This window comes from Prionailurus bengalensis, chromosome D1, assembly GCF_016509475.1.
Source record: "Prionailurus bengalensis isolate Pbe53 chromosome D1, Fcat_Pben_1.1_paternal_pri, whole genome shotgun sequence".
Taxonomy (NCBI): domain Eukaryota; kingdom Metazoa; phylum Chordata; class Mammalia; order Carnivora; family Felidae; genus Prionailurus; species Prionailurus bengalensis.
The window spans coordinates 30772983-30799723 of NC_057346.1; the positions used below are offsets into that span (position 1 = coordinate 30772983).

A 26741-nucleotide genomic window follows, 5' to 3' on the forward strand; every position below is an offset into this window, starting at 1 on the left:
TACTTTGGGTTTTTTTTTTTTTTTAATTGAATACTTGAGACTTATGTTGACTTTTCTTTTGTAAGTTATGTGAATACTTTACCATGGGGTATTTGGCAGAAGCGGTGGGCAACTCTTCATAATTGCTTAATGGTACCCATCTTCTTTTGCATTTGGGTCTTGAATGCTTAGACTTAAGACTGTCCCTTCATCTTCACCCCTATTTGGTAGAAAGGGATAGTGTCCCTGTTCTCTGGGAAGCAACACTTTGACTGCCATCTTGGTTGTCATAGTGATAGGGCAGCCTTATCACCTCCCTTCTTATGACCCTAAAACCTCCTATCCTAGTGCCATGTGAACTGGGTCTGACAGAAGCGAGTATGGAGTCTGGGAAGTAGTTGCCTAACGTAAAAATATAGGCCGTAAAGGAACATTCATGTGTTTTTAAAATGTGAATGCGACTGAAAACTCGAAGCCTCTACAAGGCTGTTGTGGCCTTTGGTGTGGCTGTTGCTGTACGTAGAGACTTGTACTAACACACCTAGAAGTTGGTATTTGTTAAACCTCATTTATAAAAGCTTTAAAAAAAACAAACCCTGCCTCATTATTTCTCTTTCTTATATGCTCTTACCTTGGGTTTACCTCTTTTTCCTAGCATTTTGTTAGGCAAATACATTTAAGATGGTATAGTCCCAGGTTTAAAGAGAGACTGCCATCAAGTACCGTCTACCTGAACTGGAGATAAATCTTTACTCAACACTGCTCTGTGACTTCCTCTGCCAATGACAACGTCCATGTGTGTCACTGTTCATATATGGGAGAGCTGAGGGGTAGAGCACAATGACATTCTACCTTTCAGATCCAATTACCACATTTATTTAAAAAAATAGCAACACAGTAACCCTGCACTTTTGCTTCTGTAGTCCTGGGATTAAAAAGTGAACTGACTGAATTTCTTCCCGGTCACTCTTGGACAAAACATGAATGGACATGTTTTAAGGTTACCCAATGGCATCAGAAGAAGACACCAAAGCCATTCTCCCTCGTGGGAGCAGTCTTTGTGGAGCTTAAGACAAGCCAGCATTAGTGCACGCAGGTCAGGACCCAAGGGGGTACTTTCACGAGCAGGCCTACATTCACACACTAAGAAGGATGTGTGCTGTTAGGAGGCAGACAAAGGGACAGGAACTGAACATTACTGACAAAGGCTTTTTTTTTTCCCCTACAAGGAAAGTTGGGTTTTATTCTTTTTTTTTTTTTTTTTTTTAAACAGACATTTATTTCTCATAGTTCTCCAGGCTGGGAGGGTTTTATTAAACATTTCATGTAAATTAAAATGACTACCAGTAAAAACCCTGTGCTAAAAATAGAAATATTCTTTTGAACATAGAAGGCTGTATTTATGTTTAACCTTTATTATTCCATTTTAGAAAGCTGTACACTTTAAAAACTTCTAATTTATAAATAAGAATAAAAAAATAATTACAGTCAAACTTTCATCATTAGATACAGGAAGCTATGTAGGCAATTCCAAACAGATAAGAGGCCTGATTTATATAATAGAAAACTCATCTGTTAAGTTGTGTTCCTTAAGGACCAGAATACAGTTTACCAGAATGAACTTGATACTTTCAAATGGAGTAAAGTTAGAATATTTTAAATAGCTAAGACATTTCTCTAATATTTTACAACTTTTTTCATATTTCATATATTCATAAAGAGAAATGTAAAAGGTTGGTCAGCCCACACAGGTGAACAGTTACGGGCTGGAATCACAGGAACGTCTCTGGTATCGCACACTAAAAGCTGCCCTCTCCCTGGGGGTGAGGGAAGCGGACTCTGCACAGACAGGACACACCATGTCCTTAGAGCTCTTGCCTCCCAGACACTCCCAAACACACGGTTTCAGTTGGCTGTTTTCAGTGGGGTCTTTCGGAGTGACCTCCTGCTGGGGGCCGGGTTATCTTTATTTCTGGCTGGGGACTTCACGTTCCACTGCTGAGGCTGCGGGGCCCTAGGGAAAGGAAAGAGACAATTACTCTGGAACTAAAGATAAAACACTGACAAAAACATTTACCTCAAAAGGAACTCTTGGTAAACTTACGGTTTATCAGGAAGTGATAAACATAAAATGTCATTTCCTTGACACTGGGTTTCAATTTTCTCTGAAAGGGAGTCAGACACAAATTCAGATTTCCTACTCAAAAACAGCTAATATATCTGACAAGAAGGGAACTTGCCTTTGATTGAAGAAGGCGTCCGTGGTGTGACTATGTAGCTGACTCCTGCTCCAAATGTGACATCATTGATGGTCCCTGGATAAAGGGGAAAGCAGCACTATTAATGAAAAGCCAGTAGGAAATAGACATACATAAAGTCACCGGAGCAAAGCCCTGGAGCTTCTGCTACAGTCTTACTCTGTCATCTGCATCAGGCCCCAAGTGCTGTCAAATCTAAATCCAGGGGCCATATAAGGCCTCAATTAGACTTTTTGCAGGATGAGACTTCGTCTTCCTGATATCCCATCTGTGGTCCCCTGGCTCTCTCCTTGGACCACTCCCTCCTCAGACAGCTTTGCTGACCCCTGTGTACCCACTGTTCACGGCGTCTGGCTCCTCGCCCACCCCATGTCTCCTGTTACTGCCAACACACCAGTGACCCCCCCCCCCCCGCCCCGAAACTTCACCCAGCTCTGACCTCCCTCCGGAGTCCTGCGTTTCCTACTCCCACACTACACTCCCTGAAGACACTTAGCCAACTCGTTACCCCTGCTCCTCAGCACGGTCCTTCTGAATCTCTTTCCTATTGATGGTCTGTCCAAGCTGGGAATGCCAGGTGGGAAAGCTAGTAACGGGTCACGTCCACCTTCCTCCTATCTCCTCTTCCACTCCAACTTAGCACAGTGGTCTCCACCATGGCCTCCCCTTCCTCCAGTTCCCCCCTGGGAGGCAGGGAGCAGAGTGTGGGAACAGACTTGAATCAGACTTGATGGGAATTCTGGCTCTGGGTCTTACTAGCTGTGTGAAATTACTCTAAAAACCTCAAGTTTCTTTATCTCCAAAATGGGATACAGATGTACCTGCCTCAGAGTTGTCGGGATGAAATGAGATTATTTATGTTAAGTTCTTAACACAGTACTTGGCACAAGGTCAGTGCTGAAGAAAGGCTAACAATTATGTAATTTATTAGCAGTTATCCCCTATGTCACTAACGTTTAAAGATCTGGTGAGGTGGCTGCTCTGCTTACGCATCCTGATGGCTCAGTGTTCTAGAGGAGGCCTCAAATCTAGCCTCTGTGTAAGCTGGACATAACAACCTCTGTGTGAGTCAGCCCCAAGCCACCCTTACCAACCCACTTGCTATATTCCCACACTGTGGGCCACCGTGTCCGATTATCACTGTTCTCTTCCTGGCTCCGGTCTACACATGCAGTCCCTGCTGCCTGGAACTCATCCTGCTGACAATGCCAGTCACTTGAGACCTGGGTGGTGACACCTCTCCCAGGGACTTGCTCCCTCCTCTGTCCTGTACCATCACACTTGTCGGGGATACACAGCACAGGCTCAACAGCTGGCTGGCTGTTGGCTATCCTGTCAGAGGCTGCGTACCTCCCACAAAACCAATTGCGACATAAGCTTTCTCCCCCCACACTGTAACCTTCTTAGAACACCAATTAGATCTTTCTAGTCTGTTTTAAAGTCCACCAGTACATGTGCAGTGCTATGTGTCTGTGAACTACTTAAGCTATGTTAACTGATAAGAGATCTGTATTTTCATCATGGTGCCACTCAGCTCAGCTGTGCTCATTCCTATTTCTGGGAGGCCTCTTCTCGTGCTGCGGTTCAAACTCCCTTTCCTTACGTGCACATTCTGTTTCCAGTTTGGAAACCTGAGCACATCCAGGCAATAGGCAGCGGTTTGGTGGCCCTCAGATTCCCTGTATACATCGTAAGCGCTTAGAATCAAAAGCAGGAGCATCTTTGCTGCCCGAGTGACAGCAGTAAGAGGGACTTGCTGGACTCCGAATAGATATCCACTTAAGATCTAGCTCTGAAAATGACTCATTTCCATTTAGCAAAGCCACTTTGCTAATGCTGAACACCATTTTTCCTCCTGCTCCCATAGAGTGGAGGCCACTTCCTGAGAGTAACCCCACCTAAGAGTTAACAGAATTTGTATTTATAAACCACAGAACAGACCGAACTGAGTGTTTTTACATGATCTAATAATTCCCAGGAAGGAGAACTAATGGGAGATCCTCCTCACGTATTCCTTCCTGGTTAAGAATAAGGATGGCCAGGAATTTTACATTCAAGAGACTAGATAAAGAAAAAGTGCTCTGTCGACCTGGGGACACCTGAGACGGCTCCATGCACACAAATCCAAGCTGATTTAATGCAGCAAGCCAGGCTTTGCTGCTGAGGAGCTCAGGCTGCTAGGAAACCAACCAAGCACTGAAATGAGAGGCTCGTGGTGATGAGTGGAACTAAAATGAGAGGCACTTCCCATTTCTGGGGCATATGGTTCCTAATGCCAAAATAGAAGTACTCAGTGCCTCTGAACCAAGAACAAACAATATACAGAAAACTTGTCTGTTTCAAAGAGGTTGAATTTTTCACATATATAACATTATATCTGTTCCATAAACAGGACCCCCAAATTACTGCTTTTAATGACAAAAGCAGTCCTGATTCAGTTGTCATCAGAGGACGGGTGGGGCAGGAGTTCTGCTGGTCCGTTCATCTCCTGTAAAAGGAGGACATGGATGGACGCTCTGTAACCCACTAACTAGTTAGATCACAGCACCTCAGGTCCTAGACCCTCCAGGCAAGTAGCCAGAACACATTATGTGCTCAATCAACTCAAACTGACTGAATGCCTGCTCCTGGGCTGCTCCATTACCAAAGAGAAGAACACATGTGCTCATCCAGCAGTCATGGGCACATCCAGCTCATCCAGCACATGGGGCATGTGCTCATCCAGCAGTCATGCCCCAAGAGCAGCAATGCCAGGGCAGAGAGGCTGTAGGACACAGGGACTGCAGGCAGGAAACCATCGCCATTCAACCTGGCACTTAACATCTCTCTCACTCCTACCATGTTGCAGGCACAGTGGCAGCCCAGTGAGTAAGCTGCACAGGACAGCTTGTATAACCATAAGGACAAATGAAGGAGGACGGCTGTCCCTGAACAACAACGTGGGGGGAGGGGGGGCTGCCACCACCCTCTCCATAGTTGAAAATCCACGCATAATTTCTGACTCCCCCAAAACTTAACTACCAATAGCCTACTGTTGACCAGAGGGAAGCCTTACTGAGAGCATCAACAGAGGATTAACACATATTTTGTATGTTACACGTGTCACATACTGTACTCATAATAAGGCACGCTGGAGAACAGAAAATGTTAACAGAATCACATGGAAGATACGTTTACTGCACTGCACTATAAACAATCTGCAGGTACGTGGACCCGTGCAGCTTAAACCTGCATTGTCCGAGGGTCTGCTCTATGTAGAGGCAAGGTGAGCACTACTGAGGTGGTCAGAGCGCCGGTAGGGGGCGTCTCATCTCACCTGTAGAGTCCAGGAGGCTTTTTGCTGGAGGGTGAGGCAGTGGCTACTGGGGAAGGGGAGGCTGAAGGTGAGGACATGGCGCGTAAACACCCTCCTGTCAGGAAAGAGGGGGTGCGTGCAGGACCCAGACACCACTGCCAGGGCTGACGTGCAGAGGACAGAGGAGGTGGCAAGTGAGAAGGCATGAAGGGCACCAAGACACGCCTGGCAGGGCCTTGCATGCTGCACTAGACTGCGGACTATAAAGCAAAGCAGTGGGACAAAGTCCTCTCACTTCTACTTTGAAATAAAAGGAAATAACAAGATTAGGAAAACCACCCAACGGGGTAAGACAGGCTCTCCACATAGCTGGCAGTGGGTCCTCAACAGGCCACTGAACCCGAAGGCTTGGCTGGCTCCACAGCTGATCTCTGTGACATACACAGCACCTGCCAGGGCCCACACGTGACTGCCACCCAGCAGGGCTGCCTGAGGCCGGCAGGAATATGCAAGAGGCACACTGTCCAGGGAAGCTGTGCCTCAGCTTCCCTGTCTGTCAAATGAGGAACCTCACCAGGTGGTTGGGAGTTGCACTGAGTTCATATGTATGAAAGCATTTAGAAGAGCGCTTGACATTCAGCTAGTGCTCAGTCTATGGAGTTACTGCAATTATCACGAGACGCTGTCTGACAATGCACTACAATGTGGTTGACCATCAGGAGCACCCTTATCTAGTAAAAGATGTGTCTCACAACAGAAGGAGTCCTACTGCAGCTCCAGCAGACACACTGTGACCACAGGAGATACTCAGCAGGAGCTGGCTTATTCACGTGAGAACTTACTCTCAGGGGTGCTGATCGCTCGTTTCGTTACATGGTCAACAGCTCCGCTGGACTCCTGCTCCAGGCTGTAGGAAGTTGCTAGGATAAAACAGTATAGTTTTATCTGTCCCAAAACACCCGAACACAATATCAAAGGGCAAAACAACCAAATCAGGAAAAATACTAGCAAAATATCTGATGGAGTTATTATCCCAAATAAGGTGTTCTTCTAATGAGGTAATTCAGAAAGATACCAAAAATGATAAACCTGAGAAACAATGTCCATCTCCACTAGGAAATTAAAACCATAACCAGTTTTGGCCTACAAAGCTCGGCAAAGAAGAGGGAAAACTGGAAAACCAGTGTTTCTAAGAAGGAAAAGGGACACTGGTGTACCTTTGCTCCCACCAATGTACAATGTGGAGTGAATGACAGAGGGCAGTCTGGGGCTTTAAAAATGTTCATGGCCTCTGAGTGCTGGGAATTAAATCCTAAAGATTACATATATACAAGGATGTTCACTGTGACATTACTTACTTCAAAAAATTGAAAAACACCTATATTTCCAAGAATAGGGTAATAGTAAATAGGTTCCAGTACTTCCGTAAGATAGAAAACTACAAAGCCACTGGGAGAAAAGATAGAAAGAAAAGTTCATGGAAAAGTGTTCACTGTTGTTGTCAGTATGTGCAGAGAAGTGGATTACAAACCAGAAATGCACACTAAGATCACAACTTAAATTTTTTTTCTTAAGTTTATTGAGAGAGATGGAGACAGTGCAAGTGGGGGAAGGGCAGAGAGAGAGGGAGACACAGAATCTGAAGCAGGCTCCAGGCTCATCAATGTCAGCACAGAGCCCAACATGGGGCTCAAACTCATGAAACCATGAGATCATGACCTGAGCCAAAACCGAGAGTCAGATGCTTAACCGACTGAGCCACCCAGGTGCCCCTAAGATCACAACTTTATAAATAAGGCCAAAGGCATGTGTGTGTGAGGAATAAAAAGACTGGAAGAATTAACACCTACTGCTACAGGTGAGTTTTCACTTCACTCTCTTTTCCAAATCTCTTATAAATATGCACTGTTTTATTACCTAGAATCCCAAATCCCCAAAGTTGTTTGTTTTAAAGATAAGAAAACAGAGGGGCGCCTGGTTGGCTCAGTAGGTTAGGCATCCAACTTCGGCTCAGGTCATGATCTCGCGGTTCATGGGTTCAAGCCCCGTGTTAGTCTCTGTGCTGACAACTCAGAGCCTGGAACCTGCTCTGGTTCTCTGTGTCTCCCTCTCTCTCTGCCCCTCCCCTGCTCGCACTCTGTCTCTGTCTCAAAAATAAATAAACATTAAAAAAATTTTCTTTTGAAGATAAGAAAACAGAAATCATTTTGAAAGCAAAGAAAGGGAGACCTGTTCTGTCTTTTCATCTGTGTGTTCACTGTGTCTGTGATACAAAACCCCACACATCTACCAGCCCCTGGAGCCACCCTGGGACTTGGGACTTACCACGATGGCACATTTTGTCCAGGCTTTGAGAACTCAAAGGGAATGACAACCCTCCTGTACTCCGACTCCGGTGACTGCTGTTGGACTCCACAGCCTTCTTGACAGAATTCAGGATTGCGATGGTGCTCAGGGACATGCGCCTGCAGAGGAAAAAAGGCCACAGGCATGCAGAGGAGGCTGAAAACACTGGAGTGACTGCCCTCTGCCTCTCGATTGTGCCCTCATCCACACCCATTTCAGATTTGAGTGCGAGGAGCCTGGAGGGTGTGGGTGAAAACGCCCAGTGGGGAAGATACAGATGCCACGGAGAAGGTGGTGAGAGGCAGGGGTCCCCGTTACTGACACACCGGCTCCATACCTGCCTTTGGGCATAAGTGTCTTCAACAGCCCTGTCTCTAGGGTAGAAGGCAGAGGCGGTGCCTGGCCAGCAACTGCCCTGGGTGTTGAGGGCTGGCTTGCAGCAGCGGGCACAGCAGCACCTTCTTGGCCAGCAAGAGCTGGCATTCCTTCGAAACTCGGAGCAACCTGTCAGGGAAGATAAAGAAAGACTATTTATCTACTGACACTTTTATTTATTTATTTTTAAATAGAACCTTTACATGCCCTGAGTAAGTCCATAAGTAATTTATTTTAATTTTTTTTTTTCAACGTTTATTTATTTTTGGGACAGAGAGAGACAGAGCATGAATAGGGAGGGGCAGAGAGAGAGGGAGACACAGAATCGGAAACAGGCTCCAGGCTCTGAGCCATCACCCCAGAGCCCGACGCGGGGCTCGAACTCACGGACCGCAAGATCGTGACCTGGCTGAAGTCGGACGCTTAACCGACTGCGCCACCCAGGCGCCCCATAAGTAATTTATTTTAAAACCATGTCAGCCATGGGCACACAGAACGTTCTCTCCAGAAACAGTTGAGGCAGATGTGGTGTTAAAGAGAAAAAAGATTAAGTTAGTTTGTCCTAATCATTTTTTAATGCAGCAGATATGTCTGGATTTCTCAGAGAAGTGAGCACACTATGTCTGAAAATGAACAGCAGCTCACCTAGAAATAGCCCAACTGACATTCTGTCCGAAACAGGGGCACACAGGAAGCAGGACCATAAGTGAATGGAGACACCTAGGGGGATCTGGTTAGCTGTGATCACTATAATCAGATTAAATAACTCGACTACCAGCTTGCTTTCTGGGTATTCGCGTACTTCCCCCAAGTATTACTATGACTTTCCAGACAAGTTCATGTGATCCGGCCATGAGGGAAGGGAAGCCTCCCTGATCGAGTGATCTGCATGGCACACGTGGCAAAGGAACACGCAGCAGTCCCGAAGGTCTCACTCACACCAGCCTCAGCTTGTGTGTGGGTTTCGAGAAGCACTGGGAAAGTTGGTGGCAGAGGGAAGACTGTGAAGGTGGGCCACCCCGCACCTGCTCTCTGTGCACCTGCCAGCCCTGTAAGCTGCCCCACTCACGTCTGCCAGTCTCGCCAGCTCCTGCTCCTGGGCTAGCTGTTCGTTGTACTTCTTCATGTCGTACTCGAGCTCCGACGCCAGCTGTTTGTCTAATGCAAAGAAGTCCTTGATTTCATCGCGGTAATCCTGCATCACCTCCTAAAACAGATCCCAGAGGCACACTTTAGTAAGTTTTCTTAAATAAGTAAGCTCTCCAACCTGACCTGACAAATATTAACACGAACAGGAAGACATGTGTTGCTGAACTATTTCTAGTACATCAACCAACAAGTTAAGTAACATAATGGTGTTTTCCCAGGAAATGCCAACCATGCATGTATTTACCACACAAGCCAGTGAGCTCAACATGAGACATTAACTATTAGTTCTGATCTCTTACGGAGCTTCCTGCCTATCTGCCAATTAATAGGAAATTTCCCAGGTTCCTGATGAAGGACAAAGGACAAGGAATCACACAATCTTTGCCTAAAGCAGAACTTATAACAGAGGCACAGAACTGCCACCAATAAGCTACTGCCTTTCCATTCTTGAAGGCTGGGATGGGGATGGTGACATATCTAGGTGGTTGGGCTTGGCTCTAAGTCAAGGATCTAGTTTAAAGGGTCTTGTAGTGTCAGGCCCCTTAGAAATTGAAGCCAGAGGTTATATGGGCAGGTAATACATGGCACGTCCTGGTGCAGACAGGGCCTCTGGAACACGTTACAGAAAGCAGTGCAGTGTAAAAGTTGCTCATCTATCTGTCCACACTAGCTTTCTGAGAGGACTGCAACTATCTTTGTGTCTTTTGAAAATAGGACAGAAAACCTTTTATCATATGAACTAAGAACATTCTCAGGTCTGAAAAGGGGATGCCAGGGACCAGACCTCCTTGCTAACAGAAAGAAACCACTTCACCTAACAGTGCTAGAGGGAGAAGCTTTATCGTAGCCCCAACTGCAAGGGAAGTCCCAACAAAGGGAAGGAACTCTATGAATGCTTCCAGCTGCCACCAAGAGAGGGTTGCCCAAATGAGACGAAAGAGTGGCCAGAGCTGCTTGCACAGAAGGCTGCCAATGCACATGTGCCACGCTGCTGGAGCTGGAGGAAGGCAGCTATGTGGCCGTTCTCTGGGCATGTGCTCAGACAGGAGAAAGACTCATTGTTCGGAAGCCTTTCAGCAGTTTATTGAGGGTCTAAACTCCTTTCTTTCTGAGCTTTAAAACAGGGCAATAAAAGTATAAGAATAACTGGAAGTTGTCATTTTTTTCCCACACAATTATCCTATCTCTCCTACCTTAACTCTCTTTAAAGAGATATTTGAAGAATTTACATTCAATGTAATTTGGTGGTAGCCCTTATTGGCAAAAAAAATTTTTTAGCATTTTTTTGGAGGGAAGAAAATGGCATAGTGTAAACAGAGAAAGGAAAAAATGTTGCATTTATTTCTGATCGAAAAATTTTGCCAGAAAGGTCAGGGGCCTCATTTATATCTGCACGGCAAGTCCACTTATCTTGGGTGCTTAGACTGCAACCTTTGATGGCTTTGGATTCCACTGGTGATGGCAGCCCAGCCCCATCAGTGCTCCCCAAGACCCACTGCTATTTCCTGATGCAGAGGAAGTGTTAAAGGTAAACACCCCCAAATTAAACATGATGCCCAGTCACTTTATCCCTCACCAGAATGAACTAAGATGATACCTTTGTACCTTGACCCTAGCTGAGAAAGCTTTCAGAACTAAATCTCAAAACTGGCATCAAGGACACACATGCTCAGTACAGTGGGTCAGCCCTTCATAAACTCAATTGCATGAAAAAGGCAAGAACTAGCTTCTGTGGAGCCTATGGTCAAACTCTCTCTCTTCTCCCCCACAGTCAAAGGCCTGTCTGGCTGGTCTAGTTCTAGAAAAATGTGAAGCTGGTTTTGTAGCAGTTTGAGCTCCTAAATTCACAGACCAACTGCACCATCATAACTGCTACAGATTCTGACTACTGAGCTGGAGAAGGGAGACACCCCAACCACAAAGCACAAGGTCATCTTTTACCCTGAGATAGGTCATGAGTTCCCGCAAAGCTGGGATCTTATTTCTCTCTAGCACAGTCTTCAGGGAGATGATAATTGGAATAATATTTTCTATGAAATTCTTCTTCTGAACCTGTAGTAACACAAACAAAGGCATGTTTTAGGTGGATAAAGTTCTGAGACAAAGGCTTCTCCTTGACCTAGTTCTTTCTGTACAGCCAATCTAGGGTGCTACAGAAGCTTCTTATTTTTTTATTATGATACTGGAGATTGTAGAGGACCCAGCACCTTTGTCCTGGAGACTTAATAAGCATTACCTCAAAACACTCTGAAGGATCTGTGAAGGAGGATGAGGATGAATGCTATTCTTACTTTCTAAACAAGAAGCGGGAATTAGAAAAATGTTGAATAACTTGACAACAAGCTACAAATGTCCATACAAATCCATCTCAGATGCATTCCATTCCTCCACTCAGGAGGAATGAAAATGAGCTCAAATCTGGCTACCCAAAAGAGACATTTTTTTTCCTGATGTGAAATGACAAATAGTTGAGAACGGCAAACATGAGACAATTTGGTATCTTTCTCTTTTTGTGTGTCTAAACTTTGCACACATTTAGAAAAGGGTTATGTATTTATATAGTACCTGATTTGACCAAGGCTTCAAATTCTTTACCATGAATGGTCACTAGCCACAAATATTTTGTAATAAATCTCTTAGAATTAAAAATAATCATTATAACAGCCCTCATATGTGGTAAGATTTATCATTTTGAATCTGACAAGTATTTTCCTCTCATTTATACTCACTAGTATAGGTTCCTTCCTTGTAAATCACTATTTCTAAAAACGTCTTATCAGAGTTCCTGAAATAGAAGGGCAATTGGTAGAGAAATAAACAAATGAATATGAGTCTGAGCAGATGGTTAAGTACAGGGATAGTCTTAAAAAGTGGTCTAAGTGAATTCAACTCAATAAATGTTATCAAATGCCTTCTCTGTACCAGACACAAAGCTAACCCCTGGGGATGTAGAAACGAAGCCAAGAATTCTTGCCTTCAAGCTGCTTCTAGACAAGACTGTGTGCGCTCTGATGTGTGGCATGGTGTGACAGCTGGCAGGATGGTGAGGGATTTATAGACAAGGGATGCCTAGAGAGGCAGGGGCTTCTTTTGAAAAGATGTAGGAGTTTGGTGGCAGGAAAGGAGGACAGGGAGGGAGAGGCCCTGCAGGCAGACAGACGGGCAGCACACAAAGACACAACGGCAGAAGCGACGCTTTCTACCCAAGGAACCAACAGTGACCTGGATGGGATGGTCAAGGAAGGGGGCGTAGAGACGGGAGGCGCAAGGGCGGAGGGACACCCAACAGCTCTGTGTGTCTTGAAAAAGAATCAGGATTTTACTCAGAAGATGATTGGAAGCCACCAAACGACTAAAGATAGCATTAGTGGACTATAACTTAGATGTGATAAAATTTACCCATGTTAAGTGAACACTTTGATGAGTCTGACAACGGTACAGAGGTGACTAACCAACACTATCATCCACATAACCACCTGTAATCTATCACCCTGAAGGTTCCCTGCTGCCTTTGCAGCCAATCTCCCTCCAGTCTCTTTTAACCAGGAAGATAAAATGATCCAATTTGTCCTTAAGAAAGACTGCTGTGGCAGCAAAGTGGTATACAGCCTGGAACAGAAAGAAACTAGAGACATAAAGGGTGCCAGAAATGGCACCAGGTTAAGTGTGTGCAGAACTGGTTGGAATGGGGTAGAGAGATGGGTTTGTGAGATAAAATATATAGGATCTGCTGACACACTGAATGACATCAAAATCTATTTCTTTGAGGTCCAAAGTTTTCAGGGCTCGGCTGGGAAATAGAGCCTAGTAATTGAGGCCAGGTGTAAGAACTGGGGCCTTGTGACTATGGCACTCCCTTAAATCAGTCTGATCCCAGTTTTCACACTCTGGCCAAAGGAAGCATGCACCTGGCATGCCAGACTTCAGGTTTCCTAATGGACAACTTGGTAGATAACAGTCTCCTTCTCTACAGTAGAGACTGTGGGAAGAGAGACAAAGAGGAGGAAGAGAGGAGTAACTCTGTTTTGCCACAGTAAGCCTGAAATGTCTGTGGCACATTCAGGCAGGCAAGTGGGATGTGTTCAGGCCATGAGAGAAGTTGGAGCTAGAAACACAGAGGCAGAAACATCATCACTGGGGTGCATCTTAAGGCCATGGGTGAGAATGAAATCTGGATCTGAGGTAGACCACCGGTAGTTAGGGGGTGGACAGAGAAGCATGGGCGTAAACAGGCCCATTTATGGAACAACAAACTCACTTGTGAGATGAGCCTCTTCTGAGCTTCCTGCATGACTGCATTGGCCAAGGCTGTGTCATCTTCTTCCATAAGCAGGTCCTTATCTGCTTTAGATCTCATGGCCAAAAGCTTGATCTCCTTTGAGCTGAGGACCTCAAATGTATCTGAGAGCAACTCACTGGCTTCCATGTCCAGTGGCAGGATGCCGTCAGCAAAGCATGCTGGAAAAGAGCACAAAAGATCAGCCCCTGAGAAAGAGTCCAGCCCCAGGGTGGGGGAAATGTATCCCACAGAGCTAGGAGGGCTCCTCTTGGCTTCAAGGTGGGTGTCTGTATTGGCACAGCTGATGTCAAAGAAAGCAAAAATGGGGTCCTCCCACAGTACGAGGGTCTCATTTGCTGCTGGTCTGCACTAGCCACACAGTATTTCATTTGGAAACATATACTTTATCCCAAACACACCAGGCCTACCCAAAATACTAAGGCAGATTTTAGAAGTGATATTGAATCGCTGTTCATCTGTGAAGTGCTCCAGAAGAAACTTGTAGATTTTCATTCGTTTCTGCTTGTTTGTCTTCCCCTTCAGTGAAAACAGCCGCTTCTCTCTATAGCAAAATGGGACAATTTTATCACACATCACGTGGGCAAGGGTACAAGGACATTACTTTCTACAGCATTCTGCAGCATCCTAAAAGCCGTCTACGCAAGGCTTACATAAGCGCACAGAGGAGATGACAGTGCTTCCCAGAGGCACCTCCTTTAGGATGCTACTTGCATGGGTGAACTGCCTGGAGTCACTGGCCAAGAGAAGGAAGGCCACCACAAGGAATGCCGGGGCCGTGTCCGTTCACCCAGCCCTTCCCAAGAGCTTCACTAACCTCTCTGACTGGGGGAATTTGTTATACTTCTCATGCTTCTCATAGTTATTGAAGTGGAAGATACACTCAATGAAATGCTGGAAGAACATGACAGGATTCCTCTTCAGTAACAGGTGAGCCAGGCAAAACTCCCCAAAACTGCAAAGAAGGAGGAAACAGAAGAAAGAGACCTGTTTGCGGTTTGCAGACAGTCTCTAAAATTACATAAGAATGCTGAGATGTGAATAAGAGAAAGGGATATGTAATCTATCCCAATACCCAGCTTCATTCAGATCAAAAGCAAGATACAAATTTAGCTTCTTTTGTCTGTCCTTGCTCAACAGCCTCCTTTTTGAATCCAAGGTCAGCATAAAGGCTTTTTCTACAAGGATTCCTTTGAAAATTCTAACAAGGTGTTATTATTCAGCTATACTTCAAATGTGGGAGAACAACCAACTGCCCCCAAATTGCTCTTTTAAGCAAAACCCTGTGGTCCTCATGGCTGATGCAACAACAAACCACTACCAAAAAATGAATATTTGGCTTCCCCACCCCACTTTGAGGTTTGTTGCCCACAATAATGAGCAAAAACCTGTTTTAGTAACTGGGACTTTTTCAAGAATTGGGATTAATTACAAGAGCCTCAGAGTTTGGGTCAGCACAGATAGTGAAGGGCTCTCACTGAGCTTTGGACTCATCAGCAAGCCCTGGGCACTCTCCTTTCTCCTGTGCCCCCAAATCTTGGAGAGGCATCCAACATGAGATACTGATGTCACCAGCACCGCACCCACCTGAAGAGCAAAACACTAACAGTTTCCAAAGTCAAATGGACATGGACAAAGGCAGGCTATCTAACTACAGGCCTCGGACAGTTTGTTTAGTAGGGGAGAGAGTTTGCCCAGGGAACAGTATGGGGTGGTGCAAGGCTGGCTCTGATCCATTCAGATTGTGCAGACGATTGTCTTAATTTCATTTCAGAGATAAATGCAATTTCAACCTGCACAGGGGCACCACTCAGCTCTCAAGGGTGGGTGGTAGTGACAAGGATGACCCAAAACAATTCTTGGCTTTGGAATGCATAGGACTTGCAGGAGATTCACCTTCCCCTAATGATCCTTCTGAGGCTAATATTAAAATCACTCTGTATTCAAAGCACACCATCAATTAAAACTTAAAGAAGGTAGTTCCAAAAACGATGTTGAAGTAAGCCTAGGTAAAAATTTCACTGTAAATAGCAGCACTTTATCTATTCATTCACCCAGGAAATAAGGGAGCAGCCTGACATTCTGAACCCAAAACAAGTACAACTCTGTATCATAAAGGGAATCTCCCAAGCAGAATTTCACTTAAGGCCAGCTAGAAGCACCTACTGATCTAGGAGCCATTTGTGACCACCATTAAGTAAACAAAAACTATTCCCCCCAAAACAACAAGATGTCACTTTCTGCAGTGTTTTATTATGGTTAACCTTCCACAGCACAGCAGTTCTTACAACTACCTGCATTTTCTCCTCATATTTGAAGTCATTCACATGACAATAAGATCAGACAGAATCCAGGAACTCTTCTGCAAGAAGAAGGGCTGCTGTGAGCTTCAACTTACGGGCTTCAACTTGATGTCAAACATTCCTCTACTCGGAGTTCAGGTCAAGAATACATACTGGGAGAGGGAACTAACTGGTGGGCAAGATACTGCAGTCTACTCCCTAGTGAATAACTGGCTTAACCAACTACACAGATAAATCTAATAGTAACATAAATTATGCAAAGGATTCACATGCTCAGGGCTGGAAGCAGAGTGAGAGGGCTCTGCATCATGAGAAGCCAGAAACCACAGTCAATGGGGTAACATCCAGCACTAATCCTGCTGCTGCATTTACTGGGGCTTAAAAGGGTACATTTCATCCCTGACTGGATCAAACTCACAGATCTTACTAGCTTGGCAAACTGGGGAAGAGAGACAATTCTGCATTTTTTTGTTTGTTTGTTTGTCAGCTGTAAAGTTAAAAAAAATGAGCAGTCCAAGCAGTGCTTCCTGGAGCATTCCTTTAGAGTGGCAGAAGGCAGCACTCTTCAGGTACCTGGAACGGAAAGCTTCAACAGCCCCAAAGACACCGCACTAAGTTAAGATCTCAGCATCCTTTCCCACCACTTCTCATCCCTCAGGACAATTAAAAGAAACAGCATGTAATCACACCACCAATTCAGGGATACCCTGTAGACATTTTATACAGCATTAATTGTATTATATAGAAGACCAGCTAAATCTGGGTCATAATAATCTTGCAGAAAACAATTATTACTCTCTTAGTAAGAATCCAAATCCAGATTTCAAACAGCCTTACTTCCACTTTCAGTATTAGTAGGAACATAAAAATCTGACTATTTTCAGATATTTTCCCATGCCAAATGCTATTCTGAAGCAGCTATCTGTTCAATAAAGGCCACTGTTCATGGACTCCTATTCCTGCAACATGGTCTATCTCAGACTGACTTATGCCAGAATTCTCTTTGAAACCTGAAGTAAGTAATTTCCCACATCTATGTGCTCCTTGGCTACACCCCAAATCCAGGCCCCCTTGTTACCCAGTCCTCCTCATCTCTCTCACATCCCTATACTGTTCTGTTTCTTTTCTCCTCATCTCACTTCCCATGTCTCCTTTCCCTGGCCTTGAGTGCTTCCACAGTGTATACTGTACTTCCCAGGAGTCAGCTCTCTCCCCTCTCCACACTTCCCTTCTTCGCAAGTCAGGGCTGGCTTTCCCCTGGGGACACCATTTCCCACAGTCCTCTTAAGGGAAGGCCACTTGCTGCTTCTCCCAAACCCCAGAGTCGAGGAAGGAGGACCATATTCCCACACCCACTACCCCCGCCCCCCTGTCATAATATTTTCATTCATTCATTTATGAAATGTTCATTGAGGGTCCACTGAGTCTCAGGCTCTCTTTTAGGTGCTAGGGATACCGCAGTCAACAAAACAAAATCTTGGCCCCTCCCGGATGCTTATATTCTAGCAGGTAGAGAGATGTTATACATACAAATATGCTGCCACAAGTGCTCTGAAGAAAAGGCTATTTGAGGAAGGTACAGGAAAGAGGGAATGGTGGGTTGGCTTCCTCTACCTGGTCCATGTAATAATACCTTTTCTACAGAGCCTTCTCTACAGAGGCTCTGGCTATCTATTTGCCCCTCAACTGCTTGGTAACCACTTCCTAGTTTTAGTTTTTTCCATTCCAGATCCCAGCATCACTGCTATGGTCTGAATATTGTGTCCCCCACCCCTGCCCCATTCCTATGTTGGAAACCTAGACCCTAAGGAAATGGTCTTAGGATGCTGGGCCTTTGGGGTTAGTGAATGAGATTAATGTCCTTATAAAAGAAGCCCCAGAAAGATCTCTCATCCCTTCTACCATGTGAAGATACAAACAGAAACTAGCTATCTGGAGGAGGACCTTCACCAGACCCCAACCGTGCTGGTGCCCTGGTCTCAGACTTCCAGCCTCCAAAAGGTGAGAAAGAAATTTTTGTTGTTATAAGCTACTAGGTCTGTGGTATTTTGTTGTAACTATCTGAATTGACCAAGACAATCTCTCAGAGCATCTTCAATGTCTACAGATGGGCTCATTTAACCCCTAACTTTCTGTTTTTCTGATTACATCGGCTCTAGTGACCCTTACGTCTATGCTCTGGGAAGCTACTCTGCAGCCCCATCCAGAACATGTCACTACACCTGGAACACCCACTTCTGAAGTCAGCTAATCTACCTCATGATCACATACACATATCCTTCCAGCTTTCTTTTTTTTAAAAAAAATTTTTTTTTTAACATTTATTTATTTTTGAGACAGAGAGAGACAGAGCATGAACGGGGGAGGGGCAGAGAGAGAGGAAGACACAGAATCGGAAGCAGGCTCCAGGCTCTGAGCCATCAGCCCAGAGCCTGATGCGGGGCTCGAACTCACGGACCGTGAGATCATGACCTGAGCTGAAGTCGGATGCTCAACCGACTGAGCCACCCAGGCGCCCCCTTCCAGCTTTCTGACCTCATCCCCATTCCTCTTGTTCCACAGCTTCACTAAGCCCTCTAGGTACTCACTTCCTCTCCTCCAAACCAAACAATCTCTGTCTCTACTTCCTTTTCTATCTCAATGGCCGTTATCTTAGTCATTCTCTTACCTTGAATCTCTCTGGCCGTCTTTTGCACTTCTGCAGCATTTGCCCAGTTAACCTCAAAACAAGCAGCCTGTAACCTTTCAATCTGTGAATGCTGTACCACAAGGACACCACCTTGTAGGCAGAGGGCAAAGTACATCAATACAATTTTGCAGCCTCCAAATTGTGGGTGTGTACGACCAATTAAAAATGTCATGCGAATTTGCTCATGCCAGAATCTTCAGGAAATCCTCCTGGGCCAGAAATAAATGCAACAGGCTCTGTCACAAGTCTCTTTGGAAGATCTGTATTAGTAGATACATATGGAAAAACTAATGTGTTTGATGTAAGCAGACTGGCCTGACCTAAAACTAGGGAAAGAGACTAATTTAAATTACAGTTAACAAAGGTAGTAATCAGCTTATCAAAGCTGAAAATCAGGACCCACATTTGAACAACTGTTTAAACACACCCACAATACAGGGATAAAATAGACTTAAAAAAGAAGTATCAAAATACTGTAAGAGGCACTGATAATTTTACTATGGTGTAATTACCTACCCGGTTTTCTAATTTCTTTCTGATTCAGACTCTGATCGCCTATACAACAGGTTCTGTGTATGTTACATACTGATCAATGCTCTTGTTAACATACATGCATAGGAGCTGAGAAAAGTAAGTAAACCCAAAAGTGCAAGTTAAACAACCAATCTTACCTCCCAGGCTCATCATGTGAAAACCTTCTCAACACTTCTAATTATGCCAGCTTCTGGGCTACACATTGTATAGAGAACGCCATGACAGCCAATCTTATGGTAGCAGAGTAAGGTGAGAGGGCAATGCATTGCTATTTTGGTCCTTTCTCTCTCAATTATATACACAAAGAAAAAGTAATAGTCTTAGCTTTTTATTTCTGATTCTAGATAGCATTAATTGGAATGTTAACCTTCTACTAGTTTAGTATGTAAAATATTCCTTCTTGGAAAATTATACCCAAAGAAAACTGAACGGAAATTCTTCCATGGAACTCAGAGTAAATCATTGGTGACCATATTTAGAAGCAGAGGGACCCATTATTATAAGTTATTTATAGTTAATGAACTCTATAAAGACCTTTTCCCAACTGTGGCAGCTTTTGCCATGGCATTCAACATTCTATTTTCCAATTGCAGACTTGCTTTAAAAAGAATTATTCATGCAACATAATCAAGGTTAACTAATTCTGTGGGATCATTTCTCATCCCCTTGAAAATAAATCCTTAAAAAAATTATCGAATGATAGGAATTAACAAGTGAGAAAGCAATTCCCTTCCCTTCCAATTCCTTGGGAATTGATAGGGAAGCCTTGTAATTTGTATAATCTCATTTTACACTGTGTGATTGTCTTAATTCCTAGAATTTCTTCTTTATAATTTCTACACTTAAAAGAAAGCCTTAACTCCATCAAAACTGACATTTTATTGGCCTAGAAATCAACACAGTTAAGTCAACAGTTAATGGCTAAAATTCCATATAATTTACTATGACAAAGTCATATACTGCTGTTCATTACTCCTTTAGGGAAGAATAAACAATGTTAGCAAATGTAGTAATTTCTGAGATTATTTAATAGTCAATCTGGATGAGCGATTTATTTATTTTTTTATTTATGTGCAAAATAAAGCTTTGTTGGGGCACTAGGTGGCTCAGCTGCTTAAGTGTCTGACTCTTGATTTTGGCTCAGGTCATGATCTCGGGATCACAGATCATCCTCTGCGCTAACATGGAGCCTGCTTGGGATTGTCTCTCTCCCTTTCTCCCTGCTCCTCCTCCACTTGCATGTGCATGCTCTCTCTCTCTCTCTCTCTCTCTCTCTCAAAATAAATAAACATAAAAAAATAAAGCTTTGTTATATAGCTTAAAAATCTGCTAGTTTTCTGGCAACTGCCAAAAGCTCACTAAATCCTAAATAACTCAACTCTAAACCAATTTTAGAGAAAAGAGATCTAATATATACCAGAAATTTGGTAAATCGTTCAATCATCTGACATGTGAGGAAAGTTACCTGGCGATGTCCGGGTGTGAATCTATCAGAGTGCTAACAAAGCGAAAGAACAGAGAGCCCTTCCATTTCACAAATTCTTCCTGTACGAAGAGAAACCGGAATGTTTAAGGATGAGTTGTAATATACAAACTTTAAATGCATTCAGTTATAAAACCAACTGTTAACTTTCTTTTGTTTAACATCACACCTGTCAGCTACTCAGTCTGTCTGTGGCACATTAGCGCAATTTGTTAGCACTCACTTCCCAACCATCTTGAAAGCACATACATTTGTTAATCACGAAGAGAAGTGGAGGGATATGTGGGTAGAAGAGCATCATATCTACTCTATTAGGAAAATGACTCAAAGCACATGGCTTTAAAAGGGAGAGTGCCAATGGTGCCTTCGTCAGGTACCTAACCAACCACGTAAAAAAAATAAGCCTACAGAACATACTAGAATAGATATACAACTTGGTTAAATGCCTTCTTTTTAAAGATCAAATATTTCCTTCCTCACTATAGGCTAAACATAGGTTCTCAATGGGAAGAAAAACATTGAATACTCTGTTCACTGAGAGTTCTGAGTTCACGAAGCTCTTTTGCCCACTAAAATGTCTCATTGGACTCTCAGAGCAACTCTGAAACAGCAGGGCAGATATGATCCTCACTTCACAAAAGAAGAAGTTACGTCTGAGAAGCACTGATTTGTTCAAACTCAAGAATGCCAGAACCGGAACTAGAACTACTGTCCACTGAGCGGGCTAATCCTTGCATGGAGTTTATTTGCAAACATGAAACTTCACTTTGGCTGATGGGATATCTGAACATACACCCAAAACAAGTATTAGGAAGTAACAATCTGTTTAAGAAGGCTATACAGAACAGTAGAATGATATTTTAAACCAGAGAACAGGCTGATTATTTTTCGATTCTATTAGAGAGCAGCACATTTCCTATACTACTCAAATATTCCTTGAAACCAGAAGAAATAGTGGAAGGAAAAAAAAATGACAGGCCCAATTCTAATACATACCTGCAAGAGATTGGTAAGCAAGATGAGTGTCTGCTTTCGGATGAATGGATTTGAATCCTTCAGGCACATGGAGATATTGGGAATGTACTTGTCCACCATGACGGTGTACCGGATACAAAGGTCGCACATCACAATGACAACATTGTTGCGAACGGCCACATCATCACACACCTCCAGCTCTCGCACAAGAGCTGGGATGCTCTTCTTTGCAAGATCCTCATGCTGTAAGCACAACTTACCTGTCACAGAAGATGAAGATGTCTTGACTTTAATAACTCTATGCCTAAATTTTCTCCAGATATATCTTGCTATGGATTTTACTTGATCAAAGTTAAAATATCATGTCAATAATCACAAACAAAACAAAATCAAAAACAAACCCATACTACTAAATATAAGGAGGTTCAAAATACCTAAAAATAATGTCCCCCCCCTCCACCCCCCGGCCCCTCCAGGGTTCCACGAGACATACACTAAGAGATGTTCCTTCACTGGAGTAAAACTATCCTCTTTTTAAAGTCAACATTTGAATTTGAGAGTTATCTACTTCCCTTCAAAATGACTAACAAAATCTAATAGCTAAAAAGTTTAGAATGAATTTGAAATCTGAGCTAGGCAAACAGGAAATAACCACCTCATTTTACTTCTCGTTCACAGTTAGGAGAAGGAAGGCTGTTGTTGAGTTTTGTTGGTTTGTATTTTTTTGTGACCTGGGGAATGTTTTGCTCTCATTCACAATTCTTAGATTTTTGAAAAATAACTGCTATTACAAAAAATTTCATAAATCCTATCCAGCATAAAATACATAGTTATACTTAAAAAAAACTTAAAGTATAGCACAGAGGTCCATCTTTTCAAGATTAACAAAAATTTGAGTCCATGGGGAAATGTTTAATAGCTCATCTACCAGTTCTGGTAAGTATCAGATAAACTATCTCCTTTTATGAACTGAACTGCAAATTTATTTTTTCATTCCCAGAAATCAATGTAGCGCCTGATTCTGATTAGTGTAGTGTCTTGATGAAGACTTTATGGTGCTGCATTATGAGTATTAAAAAACAACCCACAGGACAGGTATAATTGTGATAAACTAACATAAAAAACAAAAGCTCCCTCCAGGGAATGCCTTGAGTCTGATCATCTAGGGTAGCTGCCAACTGAGGGCTCTCATTATCAGCACTCTGGTATGCCTCTGAACTGGGGGTTGCTATCAGAATTCCCTTCCAAATTCACAAGAGCTAGAATAAACACTAGCTCCGTGTATGTAACATATTTACTAAGGCTGGCTTATTTGAAACAAAAAGCTACCTATGGAACTAAACTGCACAAACAATACTTTCCCCACATTATTCTCACTTACCCAAGGTAATGATGGCATGTGCTCTGATCACGGAAGGCATGACAGAGCCTCTGACCTGGGAGAGTGGCTGAAACGCTGGGGCTTCACTGCAACCTGGAGGTGATGCTGCTACAAGGAAGGAAAAGAGGACTTATTTACAGTATCTCAGGGGCCAAGTCCGCCTTAAGATAGCACATGCAGAGGATAATTTCAAGTGTCTTACAATGATCCACATCAACAGAAGAAGCGAGGATGGACTGAATCAGAAGGAAGGCTCGCTTCTCCACTCTGGCTGGACAAAGCTGGGCTATATCTCCCAAGGTAAAAATGTACTTCACCTGAAAAAAGAATTGGTTTTGCAATATAATAAGGCAAAAGAAAAAATAACTCTAGCTAGATTAAAGACATGTCAATATTTTTTTGTTCCCCAAATTAAAACAACTATTTTTTTCATAAAAATAGTCACTGTGAAAACTTAGTCATTACTTGGTAAAATTCACTCTATCTTTTATGTCAATATATACAGTTAATATGTTTAATGACTACATAAGTACATTAAAAACTATGATGTTATCATAGTTTACTAGATTACTAATGAACATTTACACTGTTTCTAATCCTTTGCTACTGTTTGCATTCCCTCTGAGGAACACTTTTGCACCTTTAAGTACTGTTCCACTTCCTTAGAAGTAATCTAGGGTTTAAAGGGCATAAAGTTGTTTTACATTTTAAAACATATTTCCAAAGGGTGTTCCTGATTGGTTTACTATTTAGACTCCTATCAAAAACTTGTAAGTGCTAGCTTCCTCACAGCTGCTTCTACTGTGTGTTTATTAAGAACATACAACTTGATAGTTAATAACACTGGTTTTAATTTATCCCAGAGAAGCATGGGTGAGGCTAAACAGTAAAATGTGAAAGGCTTAGAGTGAGGAAGCCAGTAAGTGTATGTATATTTAAAAAATCCTGAACATGTATCTCTTAGTGGATGAAAGGAATACTTGCATTATATTTAAAGAAGAGTGAAGTAAACAATATTATATAGGGCAAAACTTCTCCATATATATTTTGACTGAAAGGTAGATTTTGGTGACATATTTAACAGTTGAAAAGCAAAATCTTAGAAGGAAAAACTCTCTGGTCATGACAAGCATTCTTCTTAGTTTGGGCAGTAGCTGCTCAAATTAGAGGTGCAAGACCCTCTAGAAAGCTTGGGATGGGGCCATCCTACACGTCACAGCCCCCTGCACTGAAATGTGTGGATTCCTACTGATAATAGTTTTATTACTGAAGTGTTCACATTAGTGCCTCAGCACAACTGGTCTCTTGTCACAAATCTCAACATAGTCTTTGGTCTCAAGGTACAAATGTGAGGTGGCAAAGCAGGCAAGCACAGAGGAGAGGAACAGATGAGGAAAATGGCCAGTTCTGGTGAAATGATGGCTTATACTGAAGAGCATGAAGAAGCAGCTCATTATTTGCTTTACTGAGTGTCAGATGTTGGAGTCAGAATGACTGCAACATGTTTTGTGGACGGTCACCCACGTGAATCGGGAAATTGCACATTTACTGGCACACAGGACACTCTGGCACCAACAAAATTTCTAAAGCAGGGTGCCATGTCACCCAATCTTGCTGCTCCGATGTTATTTGTGTTTTTAGTTGTCAAATATTTCACTGTATTATAGGCATGGTTCAGAACAGCTCCACATGATTCCCTAGTTCTACAATCTGATATTCAAACAGCTTAGCAGACACATTAGAACTTAAAAACATACTGAACAAACAAACCAAAAGAACAAGGAGCACCCTCACTTTATTCTTTTCTTGCCCTATTATTTCATAATATGCCCTGTGTTTTCCCTAATGGATCAGGCACCTCACAGGCTCTAACTGGATGAAGTATATCCCATCAAGTTTTCCCCCAGATAATAAGAACATGAGAGAAAAATGATAGGTCGGTCACCAACACAGAAATTCTTCTTTTTAGAAGAGTAAGCTCTAGGCTAGAAAATCCTTTTCTTGCTAATAGTATTAAAAATACACATTAGAAAGTCATCTTTAGAAAATCCCAGCTGATATAAAGGAAAACAATAGTTAAGAAAAGTAATTACTTACGAACAGGTCTTCATCCACATTCCCAGGGCCACTTTCCTTCAGAACTATGTTGGACAGAGACTGCACACAGGTGGAAAGGACATCCCCACACACCCGCTTCAGTAATTCCTGCAGCAAGTCAAAGGTAATCTCTGAAGGATCCCACACATCTACTAGACTGTCCATGAAACAATTGTCTCAGAAGAAACTCTATGGTCTTCAAAGGCATAAACCATAAGAAGCCTTATGAGAAGCCTCAGCCATCATGCTTTTGGATCTTTGCTCTTTTAGCAATCTGCCTATAAGGACTAAGCAGAATTTACAAAGAACAGTACATATATACAGCATACACACACACATATAGATGCCATAAATATGTGTGTGTGTGTGTGTGTGTGTGTGTGTGTGTATGTAGATATCTTATCTTTCTACATGTGCCCTTTAAGAGCAAAAGGCAAATATCTGGGAAGATCTAGTGCCCTAACTGATAAGAGTTCTGTAATAGCAGTGCTGCTCCTTTAATAGAGAAAAACATCACAATTCGTCCAGTATGTGTGGATGGTGAAGTAACTACTATAGTAAATAGTATATTTTCTAAAGACATGGAATAAAAAAAAAACATTTGTTATCGTTTTGAAATGTATTCCTTAAAGACAAGTTTTCAGTGCTTTTTATTAGTTAAAATAACCTCAAGGGGTCACCACTGCTGGTACACAACACTTCTATGCTAAGCAAGGGAGCCGAATCACATTCTACAACTCTGACTACATTTCCAGTAGGAGGCCAGTCCAAAATACCCAGGTTGAACTAAGTGGCTCCAACCCAAGACTTCTATATTACCCTATGTTCACTTCTCTTTTAGGAATGATTATATTATTCCTAATAATTATATTACATATTATGTTGAAATCACCTGTTTCCATGTGTGTCTGCCCTATTATGCTGTGGGTGACTTAGGAAGACACTGTTTTATTTATTTTATTTTAGAGAAAGAACACGAGCAGGGGAGAGGGGTAGAGGGTGGAGAGAGAATCTCAAGCAGGTTCCACACTGAGGAGCTGGGGCCCAGCAGCACTATCGCAAAACAGTGTTCAATGTTTACCATTGCAGGAAACTTTCACTATGATCCAAATGTTTTTCAGTCTGACTTGGCCTAAAATGTTTCAAAATGATTGTCTTTATTACTTTTTAAAGAATTATTGCACTTAAGATTTTAATAGGTTGCACAGCCAGGGCAAGAGAGCTTCTGAAATCCATATGCTCTACCCTGGCAAGAAGACAAAGGTTAACTTATGTGAGGCCTCAAGCCTAGAACTGGGCTGGGTGGTTGGACTAGAAACTTTTGGAATAATAGAATCTGGAAGAGAACTGTAATGGTCATCTAATTCTGGGATTCTCTCCACACGGGATTCATATCAAGTTGTTCAGTTTTTCTGTGAACACCTCCAATGACCCAGGACATGTTTTGAGGCAAATCCCTCCTTTGTAGGCAGACCTCTGTATGGCTTTTCTTTGGTTGGCCAAAATTTGTCTCCTTGCAATTTCCAGTCATTGGTCCAAATCAGTTCTCTGTGATGCCAAATAAATTTAATTCTTCTTTC

General features: G+C 42.9%; 1 protein-coding gene across 2 annotated transcripts in view; it reads right to left on the bottom strand.

The window, feature by feature from the left end:
• Positions 1-3: 3 nt before the first annotated feature.
• The window catches only part of NCAPD3 (non-SMC condensin II complex subunit D3), a 73351-nt gene continuing 46613 nt past the window's right edge, over positions 4-26741 (bottom strand). Inside the window, exons 20-35 of one of the 2 annotated variants that reach the window (XM_043579856.1) lie at positions 25162-25269; positions 23267-23381; positions 23065-23172; positions 21705-21943; positions 20691-20770; positions 14517-14654; positions 14110-14243; positions 13661-13860; positions 11344-11454; positions 9323-9460; positions 8216-8382; positions 7858-7997; positions 6375-6452; positions 2220-2294; positions 2084-2144; positions 4-1993 (exon numbers count right to left, since the gene is read on the bottom strand). In XM_043579856.1, coding sequence (XP_043435791.1) covers positions 1885-1993; positions 2084-2144; positions 2220-2294; positions 6375-6452; positions 7858-7997; positions 8216-8382; positions 9323-9460; positions 11344-11454; positions 13661-13860; positions 14110-14243; positions 14517-14654; positions 20691-20770; positions 21705-21943; positions 23065-23172; positions 23267-23381; positions 25162-25269 — 2001 coding nt within the window. In that variant the 3' untranslated portion in view covers positions 4-1884. The remainder of the gene's footprint in view (positions 1994-2083; positions 2145-2219; positions 2295-6374; positions 6453-7857; positions 7998-8215; positions 8383-9322; positions 9461-11343; positions 11455-13660; positions 13861-14109; positions 14244-14516; positions 14655-20690; positions 20771-21704; positions 21944-23064; positions 23173-23266; positions 23382-25161; positions 25270-26741) is intronic. The other variant, XM_043579857.1, reaches the window with a different exon arrangement.